Source organism: Aotus nancymaae, unplaced genomic scaffold, assembly GCF_030222135.1.
Source record: "Aotus nancymaae isolate 86718 unplaced genomic scaffold, 86718_ANA_hifiasm-v0.15.2.pri h1tg000003l, whole genome shotgun sequence".
Taxonomy (NCBI): Eukaryota; Metazoa; Chordata; class Mammalia; order Primates; family Aotidae; genus Aotus; species Aotus nancymaae.
In genome coordinates this window covers 30,406,980-30,424,239 of record NW_026988414.1, presented here as the reverse complement: position 1 = coordinate 30,424,239, position 17,260 = coordinate 30,406,980, and the positions used below count along the sequence as shown (strand labels likewise).

Below are 17,260 nucleotides of genomic sequence, written 5' to 3'. Positions count from 1 at the left end.
AATGACAGATGTTGGAAACAGGTTTACAAAAATCCACACGAGACAATGGATCACTCAGCAAGGCTCGTTTACTTCCTGCAGGAAGGGTGCAACCCACCGGCAGTCTTGCCAGGAGAGCACACCCGAACAAGGAGACAGGGACTTTCATAACCTGACGCAATCGCCCTACTGCTGTGTCCAGTTTCCACTGGCCAGAACCGGACCTCAGATTCTATGCTTGACCCGATTGGCCAAAAACTTGGAAATTTTCTAAAGACGTGAAGGCAGAGGAGAACAAAGGAAAAGAGGATGTAACTTGAGGAATGCTTAGAGAAGCGATAACATTTTCAAATAAGGAAGGGGAATAAGCTTTGACCTAAGACGTGCCTGGGCTTGTCCAGGCATGTCAGGGGAAATATCTAGGTTAAAGTGTAAGAACTAAGAACACGGAATGCACTTATTTCTTTATTATGACTAACAGCTACTTTAAGATTATTAGCAAAAGCTTTAAAGTAAATTAACCTTTGAAGAAACTTTGATTCATAATGAACTAAGAGGAAAGCTTTAAAGAGAAACCTTTTATTTATTCTTATTTCCCGCAATAGACCAGATAAAGAAACTGTGGTACATATACACCATGGAATACTATGCATCCGTAAAAAAGTGTGAGATCACATCCTTTGCCATAACACAGATAGAGCTGGAGGCCATTATCCTTAGCAAACTAACGCAGAAACAGAAAAACAAATACTGCATGTTCTCACTTAGAAGTGGGAGCTAAATGATAACACATGGACACATAGAGGGGAACAATGCACACTGGGGCTTACTGGAGGGCAGAGGATCAGAAAAAATAACTAATGGATACTAGACTTAATACCTGCGTTTTGAAATAATCTCTACAACAAACCCCCATGATACATGTCTACCTACCTACACATCCTGTCCATGAACCCCTGAACTTAAAAGTTAAAAAATAATTTAAAGATATAGGTCTGTATTTAACTAACTGGAGACTTGCTAGAAGATAGTCTCTAATTCACTGCTGCCCAATAGTTTTTAAAAACTAAGCTGAGAAAAACAATACCAAGGAAGGAGTGTTGAAAGATACACGGTCTCTCTACTCTTCCAGGAAATGCTTTTTGTTATAAGTCAGACACTGCTCTAAGTACTTGATACACAATCCTCATTTAATCTTCTGAAGTATTAGGTACTATGGTATTATTAGCCCAATTTATCAAATGAAGAAACGGAGACAGAAGAATTTAGATCACACATCTAGTAGGCAGCACAGCTGGTTTCCAACCTCAGCAGTCTGCCCTGCACACTTAACCTTTCATTATGCTGTCTCTCTCAAGTTCAGCTGCAGCAGAACCATAATGCTTACCGCCTCCATTCTATTTTAGAGTCTTGTTTTTGTGAGTTTTGCTTATATTAAACCTAAATTAAGTTGATATGAGGTCTCATATTAAGAACAGCACCATCATACTCTATGAGAACCCAAAGGAGAACTCCTGTCTGGTTATTATATGAAAAGTATTCTGCTTATCCTTTAACCATTAGTTTGTTTTTCATCTTATATTGACCAGAATTTCCTTATTGCATTGACTGTTAGACGATTTCCCCTGAAGCATGTAATTCCTGCCTCTATTTTATATCACCACACTTACTTCCCTTCTGCTTCCATTCCAACTTCCTGCTGATGCTAACTTATTTGATGAAAGTTGATTTTTGGAACAAAACAAGAATACATAAACACACCTCATTGCATCTTTCTGAGATGGTTATCATTAACCTTCATACAGATGAGAAAACTGACGCTTGGAGACATTTAAATAAAGTCTCCAGGTATGTAACACAGTTTAGTTCTTAATATTATGCTGACTTATACTTGTAACCTGATTTTCCCCTAGGCCACACAAATTTGAATGGTGAGATATATTTATAGTAATCATCCAAGGTTTACCTCTGTGAGCCGTGTGACCTATGCAATCTCTCTGTGCCTGTTTCCTCATTTGTAAATGGAAATAATAATATACTTACCACCTATGATGGTTGGGAAGACGAAGAGTTAATTTATGTAAAGTGCTTAAAACAGTTCCTGGGACATGCACAGTATAACATTATCATCTCCACCTGCTCTCCTTTCTTCTCTCCTGCCTTCTCTCCCCTTCTTCCACATCATTGGCTCTGTTCTATATGGAGAACCTCCAGGCCCTCACAGGAGGTCATACTTATTTCCAAGGGTCCCAAGTGAGGTCTCACACGGGGCTCACTTTCAATTTATGTGCTTCTCCTCTAGCCTTCTACACTGGTTTCCAGTTCTGTCAATGCTACTTGAGGGTTTCCACCCCAGCCCTTGTGTGCAACCATCGACATTTGTGACCAAGATGCTTTTTCTCAATACCCAAAAACATGCAAATCCTGAAAGTGTGCTATTCCCTGGTGTCCTGGCTAAGACATTGCTTTGATGTCAACCATGTCACTTCTTACCACCTAAGCTGATGCCATGCTCCTTCTGCCCAGCGTTTCCTTTATCCTCGCTCTATGGAACGTAACATCTATATCGATGGCACTGGGCCAAAACCAATACCCTAAGCAGACACCACACAGCCCTCTCCCTCCCCACGTATTCTCTTCTGTCTCAGGCAATATCCCCATTTCCCTTGTTCTCCTTCCATCAACTCCCCTCTCAACCAGTTCATCAGGCACATACAGCCATGCATGACTCCCACTTGGGATCAGCAGACACCCTCCTACAGAAGACTACCTGTTCCCTGTGTTGGTGGGCACACCCCAGGTAGAATACAAATCACTTGGGATTAGAGAGCATGTCTGAGAATTCCTCAGCTTCACAGCACTTAGGGTGAGACTGAGTTCAGAAGCAGCTCACAAGAAGAGTTGCTAATTGACTAGCTTTGATAGGCTCATGGCCGAACCAGCATGAGAAACTTCTTTGGGGAGGAAAATATTCATCGTCTCAAGTTTGTCTGTGCTTGGTTCATTGTTTGTGTTTAGTCACCCCAGATTGCTCAGGACCATCCCAGTTTTAGCCCTGAAAGTCCTGTGCCCCAAGAAGCCTCTCAGTCCTCAAGAAACTGCATGGTTGGTCACCCAGCACTAGGATTCCCCAGTTTGAAATATGCCCTTTACTCTTGAGACAAGATGCTTCATGTATACTCTCATTCCAACATCTTGCCTCTGTCCTACTGCCCTGGACACACAGGCTCACATCAGTCACATCATCATCATCTGATTCCCTGTTTCCCAGCTTGTATCAGGACATATAAATTATTGGCCCACAATTCCTCCAGATTTAACAGCCTGTTGGAAAATGTTCTCATCCTCTTCTCTCAGCTTTGTGACCTTCACAATTACTGTTCTTCTTGACATTTTTACTTTTCTCTAACCAGCAAAGGGCCTCAGTAGAAACACAGTGCTTCCAACCTCAGGAGGCTGAATTTCAGATACTACTGGCTTCTGCCTTCTGAATCCTCGTGGAATGATCAGCACTTAATGCATTTTTTACCACCGTATTAGATTGTCATTCTTGGAAAGCAACAGCTGAGGAAAGTCCCTGGTACATGAGCTCCTTACACCCTGTTATACTCCCACTGCCATAATTGCTTCTTTCACACTGACATCTTCAACTCTTCCGCCAGTACTTGCACCCAGCATGGCCTCACCATCTGCTCATGTGACACCAACATTATGGCCTCTCTCCATGCATTCCTAAATGGAGCTGAGGAAGGCAACAGAGATGGCAAGTGTGCCAGCTGGCACTAGTGACACAAACCTAGACAGTAATAAATCATGTCTCAGGACAAGGAGGAAGAAGGGAGTGTGTGATGGTTAATTGTGTGGCATCATCAGTGCAGTGAGATGGATCTCTCTGCTCATGAAGACAGAATCAATGTGTGTTGTTTCTGTTCCTGCAGTAAGTGCATCAGTTTTCTTTTAAAATGTGGCCACAGGAGAATGTTCAATAGAAAATCAACCTCTGAGTTGTTCTATTTTTGCTTCTGTGCATCTCTAAATGGCATTATTGGGGGACTTCCCAGGGAGTTTGAGGATTGCTTGAAAATGACATGGAAGCATTTCTGGTTGCTTGAGGGAAGAGCCAAAGCAAGCCAATTCATGTTGGGGGTGGGGGTCAGTTCTGTCACATAAGCTGCTGAAGCTCCCACCTACCACTAGCACCCTTTTGGTCTCCAAGGTTCTCTGTTCTTTACTCTATGTCCTGCAAATTTTTATAAACTTTTAACTTACTTAGTTCTCTCTGAATGCTGCTTTCAGGATTAAATCAGCTAGGCAGCTATTTAAGATTTGTTCTATGTATTTGATGTCAAGATAGTTCTTATTTAAGAGTTTCCAATCCTTGCATTTGTCTTGAGATGAGATATATATGTGTGTGTGTGTGTATATATACATGTATATATATGTATATATATATAAAGTGTGTATATGTATACATATATATACATATATATATATGTAAAGTTTTCTCGGTCATTTATTTTTGCCTTTTTTTAAAAAATGGAAGTGGTAGCACAAAGATACCCATAAAATACAATAGTCTTCCCACAAAAGAGGAAGTTAGATGTCATTTTTGTTTTTATGTTTTTGTCCAGAAGCCCCCATAGATCTTGCCTATTCCCAAGAAGATATTTCCCAAGAGCAGATGAAGCTGAGAGAGAGAAAAGCATTTCCAGCCACAGGGATGAAACACACAAAAATCCCAGATCAGCCCTGTTCAGTGGCACAGAGAGAACTCCAGAGGCTGTCGGAATACTGGTGCTATTTCATCTTCAAAACATCAGGTCAACTAGCTAGGTTCCTTTCTATCAGGTCAACCCACTTAACCAGTCAAGCATAAAAGAAAGAGAAACTTCATAGTAAACTAGCTGCAATCAAGAGCACCTATTAGCAGGGGTAGGTTTGGAGTATCTCTCTCAATCTTATAGGAAACATACTTATCCAAGCCTCTTTTCTGTTGGTATAAGAAAAATAAATACACCAATTACTTCAAACAGCAGAGAAGGCTGGCATAAACATTTTTGAATTACATGTGGCACCAATAAACAATGGAAAAACACATGGAGGTATTCAGAGATTACTGGACAGTCCAAAGTTGTGATGGGAGATCCACATTCCTAGGAGCAGAAAAAATGCTAGATACTAGATGAATGTAATCCATAAATATCCAAAACAAGTCATGTATAAGGGCTAGTGAATGGAGTGATGGTTTGTGGCCTAACCGGAATAAAAGGAAAGGGGGCAAAGGATGTAGCCAAAAGGTAAACACGTCAGATAGTTAGAAATTTGTACTTGAAGCTGGGCACAGTAGCTCACACCTGTAATCTCAGCACTTTGAGAGTCTGAGGCAGGTGGATCACTTGAGGTCAAGAGTTCAAGACCAGCCTGGCCAACATGGTGAAACCGCATCTCATCTCTACTAAAAGTACAAAAATTATCTGGGTGTGGATGTGTGCACCTGTAATCCCAGCTACTCAGGGGGCGAGGCAGGAGAGTCACTTGAACCCAGGCAAGAGGCAGAGGTGGCAGTGAGCCGAGATCCTGCCATTGCACTCTCCAGCCTGGGCGACAGAGCAAGACTCTGTCTGAAAAACAAAAGCAAAACAACAACAAAAAACAACAACAAACCCAGAAGTTTGTACTTGAGACACGTTATAACTGAGAGATACCACAGGCTTCTGAATCAAAGAGGAAAGGCATCAAAAGAGGAGAAATTGGAAGGATAGGGAAGAAGGAAGATTCTTACTTCAAATGACCCTTAAAGAAAATGATGCTGTCCATTATTGTAAGGAAGAGTTGCAGGATTACTATTCCAGAAGTAGAGGCTGTGCTGGTTCCAGAGAAGGATTTAGAGCGGGGCAGAGGGTAAAGGCTATGCTTCAATGTTGTGGCTAAAGCAATGGATAGGAAAATGGATGAGAATGCCAAATGTTGCCTTTCTGTGCTGGAGTTCAGCTACTTCACCTCCCCCATCTCTCTCCATCTTTTTGTATAAGATGCAGTTTTAGATCCTGATACAGCTCAGTTTTTGTGTTTTTTTAAATCCTACAGATCAGGAAATTTGAGTTTCTAGCTGTTGCTCTAACACTAACCAGCTGTGTGGCCTTGGATTAATCATTCCAGGGCTGAAATAAGAACATTAGTCTTCTTAAGCCCTGAAAAGATTATGGTTTCCCTTCAATGCTTTATATGTACTTCAAAATAAGCCATAGATATCTAAAGATATCCTACCAAGTTCTGATTTTTTTTACATAACTTTAATACCTTTAAACTAATCAACATTTAAAAATATATTTTCTTCATTTTAGTTCCCCTGTTTTGCTAATACTCAATCTAAGCACATGTTTACTTTAATTTTTAGATAATCAGGCAGTGATCAGTTCCATTTTCCTCATCTATGAAATAAAGGTGTCAGACAGGAGGAACTCCAAGATAACCCCCAGCTTAAGTTTCTGTAATTTCATGACCTCAAGGATGTATTTCCTATCTACCTTTGTCACCATTTTATCTCGGCATTGATGATTTCCAAATATGAATGGAAAAAAAGTACATTTCCATATCCCCTTAATTCCACATACCTGCTGAAAACTATAACTAGACTTCAGTGAGTATCTACGACATGCGAGTCAAAACGAAAGGATAACTCTCTTTTTTTATGTCTAAATCTTATGAAGGCTGTATTTCTACAATAAGATAAAATCATCAGCTAAGTCCTTGACTTACTGGCAGAAACCATTTTGGAAAAAGATAAAAGTTATGACTGATGTAGAATACCTGCCAATAACTTAGGGTGTCGAAATTTTCCTTGATCCATTTAGGATTTAGCTTTCCTGTTAATTTCTTCATTTGTCCATTCCTTCATTTACTCATGATTTACCTACCTTTTATATTTCATGAGTTAAGTCTACCTGTAATATTGTATGAAATTTCTTGTGAACATCTATGTCTGGCCAACTCTTTTGCCACTGTCCTTTGACTTTTCACCTCTGTCCTAAATGGCTATAGTGTCTTGGTTCCCATGCATACATACTCTGAGACTCTGAAAGGGTGGCAGCAAGGGCTGAGGCTCTCTACAAGCCTGGCTGGGATCTGCCTTTCAGATGGGAGCTGCTCATTATTTGCTGGAAGGTTTATAGAACAGATGTTACAAAGCAGACAAGCAAGCACACACTCCCAGAGAACGCTGCGCCAGGCACGCACACACTCGCCAATACCAATATCAGGAGAGCCGCTGCTGGGGTGATGGAGGGAGTTTGCTCTGAGGGGCAAGGGCTGCTCCGAAGCCCTGCTAATGTCTCTGTGTGGCCATGCTGTATTTTCAGCTTGTCATCATGGCTGGGACAGTGCTGCTTGCCTACTACTTCGAATGCACTGACACTTTTCAGGTGCATATCCAAGGATTCTTCTGTCAGGATGGAGACTTAATGAAGCCTTACCCAGGGACAGAGGAAGAAAGCTTCATCACCCCTCTGGTGCTCTATTGTGTGCTGGCTGCCACGCCAACTGCTATTGTAAGTACAGAAATACACTTTCCTTTTTATTGTCAGATACCCAAGAATATTTCCTGTCTGCTTTTTCTCTTCTTTCTTCTCTTCCTGAGTATTCACCCAGCAGCTTTATCAGTAGCATCCTGTTTCAGCCAAAACAGAGTGAATGGAGCTCTGCGGAAAAACTCATTAAAATAGGTCTGGTCTTATATAAATGGCTTTTGCTTTTCAGTATCTGAATTTTAAAAAGATATATTTTTAAAAAGCACGTGAGAATGTTATAAATCAACAAGTATGACTGGCTAATGTGTTAAGAACAGCTATTGTCCTCTTGAAAAAATATGCTATGAGTTGCATGTGTTCAAAAGAGATTCTAAACGTTAAGTGCTGGCACTGATATAACCGAGATTAGAGTAGAATAGAATCTCTCAGGCCGGTATCGCCTGCTGTTCTCATTGAACTTCCAGAGAGGCCAGAGATGAGAGAAATTGCTTAACTTGAAGTTTGCTGTGATTCATTCTTGATGGCTCTGGCTCTGTTCACATTATATAGCATTAAATTAAGTTGCAACTTTACCTTCATTTATTTCATTTTCTCTCTCATGAGGCAAAAGATTGGCCAGACGATCCTCCAGGGAGATGGCTTAACAGCATAACGTTTGCAGATCTGTGTTGTCTGGTCAAGTGATTTAACACTTAGACATTTTTATTTTGAAAATGCTATTTGGGGGAGTTTTAAATTGTTTCTGCTTAAATATGCCGTAAGGTCAGATTAGTCGGGATATGATCTTAGTTCCCATTTCCCTCCTTCTCTTCTAATAGCTGAGTCCCCCAACTCTCCCTCCTCCCCTACCTGCCCTCTGTTCGGCAGGAATAAAAACCCTGACTGGCATACTGAGGAATACAGCAATTGCTCAGATACTCAGTTCAAATGTTATTTTTCTGTGCCAGTGTTTGGCTTGCTTTCAGATAAGAAATGGAATAGAATTTTGAAGATAAATAATATGGGCATAATAAATTTATTTGGCTCATTGATCCCAGGCTCTACGAAGCTCTTCCTCAAATGATAAGACTGTGCTGTAAGGACTAATAGCATTGATGAGCCACAACGTGATGCATCAGAGAGGCTAAGAAACACAAGCTTTGCTGCCCAGCATACCTGGAGTCATATCCTGGTTTTGGTCAAGTCACCTCACTGTTCCCTCTCAAACAAAATAAGGACAACTGAATGCTTACCTCATGCATTGTTGTGGGGAATTAGAAATGACTTAGCACAGTGCCTGGCATTTACGAAGTGGTCACGAATAGGGAAACAAAAAACCTGGCTGGAACTGCTCTTTGCCCTCTTTGGGATCGCGACCACCTTCCTACTTCTGAAAGAAATGAAACCCCACTGAGAACCCTCATTAAGACCTCTTTTCTCCAGTTCTAGAATGAAGGAAGGTATGCCCATTCCCCAGAGGAAGGCTAATCTCTGTATCCCTCTTACCAGCCTGCAGAATAAGAGAAAGCATACAAGACACCTTCCCATGTACCTCACAATGTGACATACTCCACCCCATGTAAAAAAAGTAAGAGGCCACACTGGGTTCTGTCTGATATGGTTTCATGGTGGCTCTACCTGGAGGTGATGGGCTCAGTCTGGAATTGGATCCTGGTTTCTTCCTATCTCATAAGCATATTATGTTCCTGTGTATTCAGACAGGCATCCCTGAGTGATCCATTGACTTGCTAACATATTTCCTCTCTTCTTCCCAGTCCCAGGAAATTTCATTTATCATTGCCTAGGTTCTCTTTTAGTTACTTTTTGTAATTATAGAGATTGTTATATATTTTTTAAAATTTAAGAAAAGCAAGGGAAATTTATTAAAAATTGTGAGCAGAACACTAAAATAAGAAAATAGAATAAATTAAATGTACATCCACCTAGCTAGTCTATAATGGGCAGACATACAAATACAGTTAAGAAAACAGAAGTAAATAAAAATATCGTTTTTAAGACTTACTTAAGTTGTACGTACGATTCTGTGCCAATAAAATTGGTAACTCTATGAAGATATTTACTAACGATGCCTTATATCAAAAACTTTTCTAAAAGATGTAGCAAAGCTGAATATATGAATACCAATAGAATAAAATTTTAAACATACCAAAATTTATCTCAAAAAATAGTACTCAGGACACATAACTGTGGAATAACTTTCCTCAAACATTGGAGGAATCAAAAATCTCAAATTATATAAAATGTTTCACGGCCTAAAACATAAATGAAAAACTTTTCCATGCATATTACAAAACAAGAAAAATATGAATGTCAAGCACTTAGAAAGTGAGTCCATGTAAATACCCACAAAAACACCCCAAATAATAACAATAATCTCACTTAGGAGTGTTGAGGCAAGCATATAAAAACAAACTGGTAGATTTAGCTACCTAAGAAAATTTCTATCAAAAGTAAAGACTGCAAAAAAGCTTGCTGCATAGGAGACTCAAATGTAAATACCCTTAATACTTGAAAAGATGAGCTTTCCAAAATTAAAATGACAGAGGACAAGAATAGACAACTAAGAATCAATAGACTGTGTGCAGATAAATATTTCTAAACTCATCAGTTACCAAAGAAAAATAATTTTTTAAAGGATACAGCATTTTTCTCATAGAAAATTGGCAAATGTTTTCAAGGAGCTTAGTCTATGATGATGAAATGTAGAGACTTTCATGTGATTCAAGTCAAAGCATAACTAACATGTTCTTTCTGAAGAGCAGTTTATCAAAGATGTATTAAGAGTTTATAAGAAACTTCAGACCCAGTCGTTAATTACATTTTCTGGATTTATAAAAATACAAAGATTTGTGTATAGGGATGTTCATGTCAGTAATTTGGAACTAGCTAAATACACAATACCAGAAGATTGGTTTAATCCATTATGTGCCAGTCATGTTTTTGAAACACCTTAAGTAGTGATAGAACATGTTTGTAATTTAATATTGGATTTTTTAAGGCCAAAAAATTGTATGCAGTATTGTGGGAAGGAGCTTTTCCCCTTCAATAAGAGAATCCGACCTCATAATTTTCTGCCTGTTTCCCTAGAAAAAGATAATATGTATCAATTATGTCACTAGGTAAAACTGAGCCCTTATTGAATTGCATCAGTTCTCAGATAACTGTTATAACCTAGAGAGTGCTTCTGTTATGACTTCCAATAACAGTGATTCTGGTAACTTGGCATATCTATTGTGGGACCCTGGAAACTGTGACCATGGAGTTGTTAACATCATATATTGACTCCTCTAGGGCATGTGGCTTTTCAGCCAGGGTAACTCCTGCATCCTCTGATATGTATGTAGCCTCCATGCGCCTGAGCTGCATTGCTCTGCGCGACCACTGCCAGGACATGTGCTGGAGATAAATGCATAATGCTACCTTCCCGCCAAACTGTGGTTTCTTCTAAGTGGACCAGCACCAAATGTAGTCTGTGGGTCTGAATATTTAACAGATCCTAAGAAGATATATTGCAGATGTTGCAAGTATAATCCCAGATTTATAATTATGTAAAAAAAGAAACTAAACATTTTCAACTATTATAAGTGGTAATGTTAGTTTTTTCTTCATTTATACTTTTAGATCTTTCCAAATTCTACATGAATGTATATTATTTTGAACTAAAAGATATACATTTAAAACAAATTGTATATTCCATTTCTTTTGACAATCATTATGAAATGACCAAACTTTAATAAGACTTGAAAATGGCAATTCTAATAAAAACACACATAACCAAAAAACAAAAATAGACAAAACTCTACAAAGAATTTTCTTTTCTCTCAGGGTAAAAGTGATAGGTCTTCTTACATTTTAAGATTTTCAGCAGAAGCTCTACTCCAAGCTACAACTTTTGATCTTATCTCTTCCATTAATTCATTTTCCCCAAATGACACAAATTGACATGTAGTACAAGTGCTCCCAGGGAAGTCAAGGTGATATGGTCAGTGGACAGAGCATCAAGAACCTACACTTCTACTCCAGCTCTCAATTATGAAACCCTGATTCAGCTTTTCCATTCCTTTGCTTCTCTGGATAATGATATGACTGATAATACTGACAAACCACCAAAATATATTCCACAAATGGTCACAAGAATAACATCTTTTAATATACTTATATTGTGCAGGCATGGCCTAATTTATCCTCAGAAGAGCCAAAGAACATAGAGAAAGTGTGTGGTCCAATTTCTTTCATTTTGAATTGAGTCTGTTCAGACTCAAGTAGCTTAGATGATTTGCTGAAGGTTCCACCTAGTTCTGTACATCATTAGACAGCCACCCATTTGGTTCCACTTATTTTTCTCGCAAATGAGAGGCATTGCTAGGAACCTGGGCTGACTGCAGCTGACAGATCAATGGCAAAGAGTAGTGTGGCCTTCCTACCCCGCTAATGGTGCTCAATTTTCCCTCAAGACCTAAAAATACATGAGCAGCAGCAAGGTAGAAAACAGAAGAACTTTTCTGACAATGCTCAGGGAAGTTATTTGGGAACAGTTTCGTGGGAACAAGGAGCTGCATTCACTTCTCCTGTCCTGTCCTGGTGAGGTATGACCTGTTGCAGCTCCCAGGTGCCCACCTTAGCGCACACACCTGCTTCTGAGTATGCATCCTCCACTCTCCTCACAACGCAGTCATCTTTTCCCAGGTTTGATAAGACTAGAGAGGCAGGGGTCTCATTTCACAGCTCTGCCCCCAATAATTGTGTGACCTCTGATAAGTCATGTTCTCTCTGTGGGTTCAGTTTCCTCATCTGTACCCAAAAGAAAGGGTTAGGCTAAATGATCTCTAAGTACCTGCCAGTTCTCAGATTACATGAAAAGTGAATAAGGAACATTCTGATCTGAAGCTAACATGTGGAGCCTTCCAACGTCCCAAGTCACGACTCTCTTTCTGGAGTTTCATTTTGCACCTCTGTGCCGGATTAAGTGTTTCATAGAACTACACAGTTGTTTATTCCTTCTTCAACACATTTCCTGCTCTCTTTGGAGTATAATGAAGTTATGACTCCTCTTGGATGATTTGTGAGACACTAACTAATATTAAATCTCAAAAGTGTAACTCAGTGTAGACTTGTCCTTGGTTTTCTCTGCATCCTCAGTGTAGGGTACTAGGTTCTTCCATGGTTAATGTTCTTCCATATTAACCACATTAACCATGGAAGAACCTAGTACCCTACACTGCTGCGTGTCTGCAGATGGGCATTAATGACCCCATTCACAACTGCAGGGGTGCACAAGAAATGCTTGAGGGGAAAGACTCTGCTGTATGTTCAACCTGTCATTTCCTATTTCTCCTTTTGTGCTTTGCTGTCAGAAAAGATCAGCATCATATTGAGACACAGCCACATGGGATAAACTGCAAAAGGCCAAGGCCACTGCTGTCCCAGATCTTTAGGAAAGGTTAGAGCATGGGGGATTTACTGTGTCCCCGTTTAGCCCAAAGTGGCAGCCTATGCTTGATAGAAATCTGCAGGGTATGTTCTGACCACCTGGAAACCCTGGCTAACTACTGCCTCGGGCCTTCTGAATAAACTCATACACTTAGAGTCAAAGGAAGAGAGCCTGTTTGGATAAGAGGATTTACTCAGCAGAGAATCTGATTTACTCTCATTTTATCTCAGCCCCAGCAGCACAAGGCATGAAAAAAATGGCTATTAAACCTTTTTTCTTGGCCTCACAATGAACTGACAGGGGAGTATTTAGTATTGAAGTAGCAGAACATTTGACTTCCAGCCCGAGGATTGAAATAGCTCACATTTTGTATGCAAGTGTGCATGCATGCATTACAAGACTCATCTAGAATTTCCTAGGAAAGGAAGAGACAAACACAACTTGATAGAAAGGCACAATTTGGAGGAAATTGAGAATCTTCATTTGGGGGTTTCTGGGCTGTAAGCTCTTCCAGCAAATGTAAAAACCCAGAGCACAGTGCAGATCACAAAGTAGGCTCTCAATAATGCAAGCTTGTTGGCTGGCTGACGAGGGGTGCAGCTGCCGAAGCAAAGGAGACATTGTGGGGTCTTGTACTTCCTTATAATCTGCCTTTTCCAGGCTCTGAACAACCTCATCTGTTGAAACTCCTTTTAACATTTTATAATTCACATCTTTTTCCCTTTTGTACATTATCACATGACTTCCTTTAAAAAAAATTCACCATGACTACATTTTGTTTGTTACTAATATATTCAGTGTTTATAATTTACATTTTTCTGGGAAAGATTTCTAGATATGCCATTAATTAATTATTGTGGATTTTTAAAAAATAACTTAAATCCATTTTCCCATTTTCTGTCCATACTGCAGATGACTGCTCCAAATCTCCTTTAGAGATTGTTTTTCCCCCGACATCATTGCCCCAGAGATATGCTTTCCATCTTCAATATACCTCTCCTAATAATTGGCGACTAGATGATTATGTTAAGCAACTTGATAATTTGTTTCTTGGAAAGAATATTGTTTGCCTAAAAATATGTGATTGTCAATTTGTTTTACTTTATGCTGAAAGCAGTATTTTAGCTAACTCATTGTAAATTCCCATTTATCTTGTATTCACTGTTCAGAAAAATATATATAAGAGAACACTATGCTTTGGAAATGTATGATATTGCCTTGGTGCTGTATTTTATATCAAGTGTCAACTAAAGACAACTTCTGAATGGGTGGATGTGGCCTCTGGAGTAAGACCAGTAGAGAGGCTCCAGTTTACAAAAACATTTATTATCCCAGTTACTGAATGATTTTCAGAATCATCCAAACAGCCTCTCAGTTCCATTTAAGCTTTGAGCTTTGAAAGGCACAGGAAGTGTCCAGAGCTGAACTGCATCATTTACACCTATGTGTAATAAAGCAGAAGTCAAGGGCTCTTGAACTAACCAAAGCTCAGCAAGTAAGGGGCTAGGCAGCTCTCTGCAGATCTGGGGTTGTCAACGTGACAGCACACATCAGGAGAGATTAAAGTATGGAGACAGTGGCAGTTAGGGCTAGCAGCAGGGTCTATATATTCAAAATCTCCTGGGCCACTTTTAAACAAAGTCTAAAACAAAAACCATTTCTGCCTTCTTGGAGATGCTTATTACTATTGAAGCCTCCCAGGGAGAATATTGGAAGTATCTAAAAATCCCTAAAGACTGAGAGCTCTGAAACTACTGAGAGATGAATATTGAGGAGTGTAAAAAGAACTCTCTCCTCTTCCTCAGAGTATTAGAATACCCGGAGTATGATAAATCTGGTCACCAGCCTCTGCTGTCCTTTAAGAACCAAAAGTGACACAGATACCAGGAAATGTGATGACTCTGGGGTAGGCTGTGTCTACTTTGCTTTCAGGGAAAGTTACTTGGTGTGGGTAAAGGCCCATGGGATTGTAGAAGGAAATGATGACTGAAGGAAGAAGAAATGGAAGAAATCACACTGGCCCTGGAGAGCTTAACTAACTGAACTGAGACTGAAGCCCAGTTATGTGATTTCAGTTTCCCTTAATGACCCCTCTCTTTTTAGCTCCTATCATAATGGCAAACATGTTGGAGTTTAAAAAAAAAAAAAAGCACCTTAGGGATCCTATAGTAAAACTTCTTTATTTGACAGATGAGAAACTGATGCCCAAACAGGTCAAGCAACTAGTCGAAAATCAAACACCTGGTTAGAGCAGAGCTGAGCCAGAATTACACCATATTTCCGTATTGCAGGACTAGGCACAATGATTTCTTTCTCCCATTTCAACACACATTCTTGCCTGGGTAGACCAGCAAGTACAAACAGAAAACTTAGGACATCTGTATGCTTTTACATCACTTTTTAATCCTCTCAACAACTATGTAATACAGTCACTACCGTCACATTCAAATTGTTAGAAAAACTGAGCCTCAAAGTTTCCATTACTTGCCCAAAGTCACACATCAATAAATGAGAGAACTGAGATTTCAACTCCAAAGCCCACATTCAGGAAACAGCAAAAGTTTTTATATTTCCCAGTACTAGAGCCACAAATAGCATATGTATGACCTCAAAATGTGTATTCTAGGAATTCTAAAGTCCCTTTTAAACTGCAACCTCATAAAACATGCAATGAAATTTCCTTACACTATAACATTATAATACATCTTTCAGTGACTAGTTTTTTCTCACAGACTGTTTATATCCTGAAATCTAAAAACTTCCTCTAAACTTTTTGTATTTATATCAGTCACTTATTGCACCACATCTTTTTAAAAATATTTGTGAAAAAGAGGGATGAGGCAAGATGGTGGAATAGTACTATCCAGTGATCATATCCCTTCCAACTGAAACATCAACTTGAACAACTATCCATGCACTAAAATATTAATACCTTTACAAGAGCTAAGGAAACAAGGCAAGAGATCAGAGTAACTGGTAGGAGCACTATAATAATAAAAGATGCATTAAAAATGGTAAAAAGGAGAGTTGTACATTACCTGCAGCACCCCTTCCCCAACCATCACAACATTGAGAGAGACACCATCTGCTTTGGGGAAAAAGATAAAAGCAAGAACAGAACTTTGCCTTGGACTCCAATACTGGGCCCACCACAGTAAAATCCAGCATCAGGCATACTGACAGGCACCCACAGCCCCAGACTCCAGAGTGGTACCCACAAACTGAGTCCTAGTGCTGGGTGGGACCCTGCAGCCCCAGACTTTAAGCCTGTGAGGTAGACTTGATCTCTGAATTGTACTACCGCTGGCTTGATTTTAGTGTCTATAGGATCTGGAGAGGCCTAAGCAGCAGGCAGGCTCAGCAGCCCCAGGCTTTGGGCATACCCTATCGCTGTAGTAACCCTAGGATTCAGAACCAAGCTCAATGGCCTGCCCAAAATCTCTGAAACGGCTGAAGAGCTTTTCCAGACAAAGCCAATCTGCAAAGACTGGAATAAGTACCTACTTCTACAAATGTGCATATATCAATACACAACCACAAGATTCAAGAACAATCAGTATAACGTGACATCACCAAAAGGACAAAACAAAATGCTGCTAACTGACCCTAAAGAAATAGAGATGTTTGAACTCACTGACAAGGAATTCAAAAATCACTGTTTTTAAGGAAGCTCAATGAACTTCAAGAAAATACAGAAAAACAATGCAAATAAATCAGGAAAAGATAAGTGAACAGAACAAGAAATTTAACATTATACTGGGCATTACGTTTTACATTATATAATTATAAAGGGGTTAATTCACCAAGAGAATGTAACAATTGTAAATACATATGCACCCAACACTGGAGCATGCAGATATACAGAGCCAAAAATTATTAGAGCCAGAGAGAGAGACCCCAATGCAAAAATAGCTGGGGATTGCCAATGGCTACACAATATACATTCTTGTCCTCAGCACATAGATTATTCTCAAGGATGGGTTATCTGTTAGGACACTAAAAAGTCTTAAATTCAAAAAAATTGAAGTCACATCAAGTATATTCTCTGTCCACAAAGGAATAAAACTAGAAATCAATAAAAGGAATGCTGGAAACTATACAAACACATGGAAATTAAGCAATATACTCCTGAATGACCAGTGGATCAATGAATAAGAAAGAAATTAAGAAATATCATGAATCAAATACAAATAGAAACACAACATACCAAAATGGATGGAAGCAAACAAAACCAGAACTAAGAGGGAAGTTTATAGCAATAAACTCCTATAGCAAAAAGGTAGGAAAATATCAAACAAATAACATAATGATGCATCTTAAAAAA

At 39.4% G+C, this 17,260-nt stretch overlaps 1 protein-coding gene across 3 annotated transcripts in view; it reads left to right on the top strand.

Moving 5' to 3' along the window:
• The window catches only part of PLPPR1 (phospholipid phosphatase related 1), a 626,458-nt gene that overhangs the window by 553,395 nt on the left and 55,803 nt on the right, over positions 1–17,260 (top strand). For all 3 annotated transcript variants that reach the window (XM_064375977.1, XM_064375981.1, XM_064375986.1), the window contains one exon: positions 7,338–7,526. In XM_064375977.1, the coding sequence (XP_064232047.1) occupies positions 7,338–7,526 (189 nt within the window). The remainder of the gene's footprint in view (positions 1–7,337; positions 7,527–17,260) is intronic.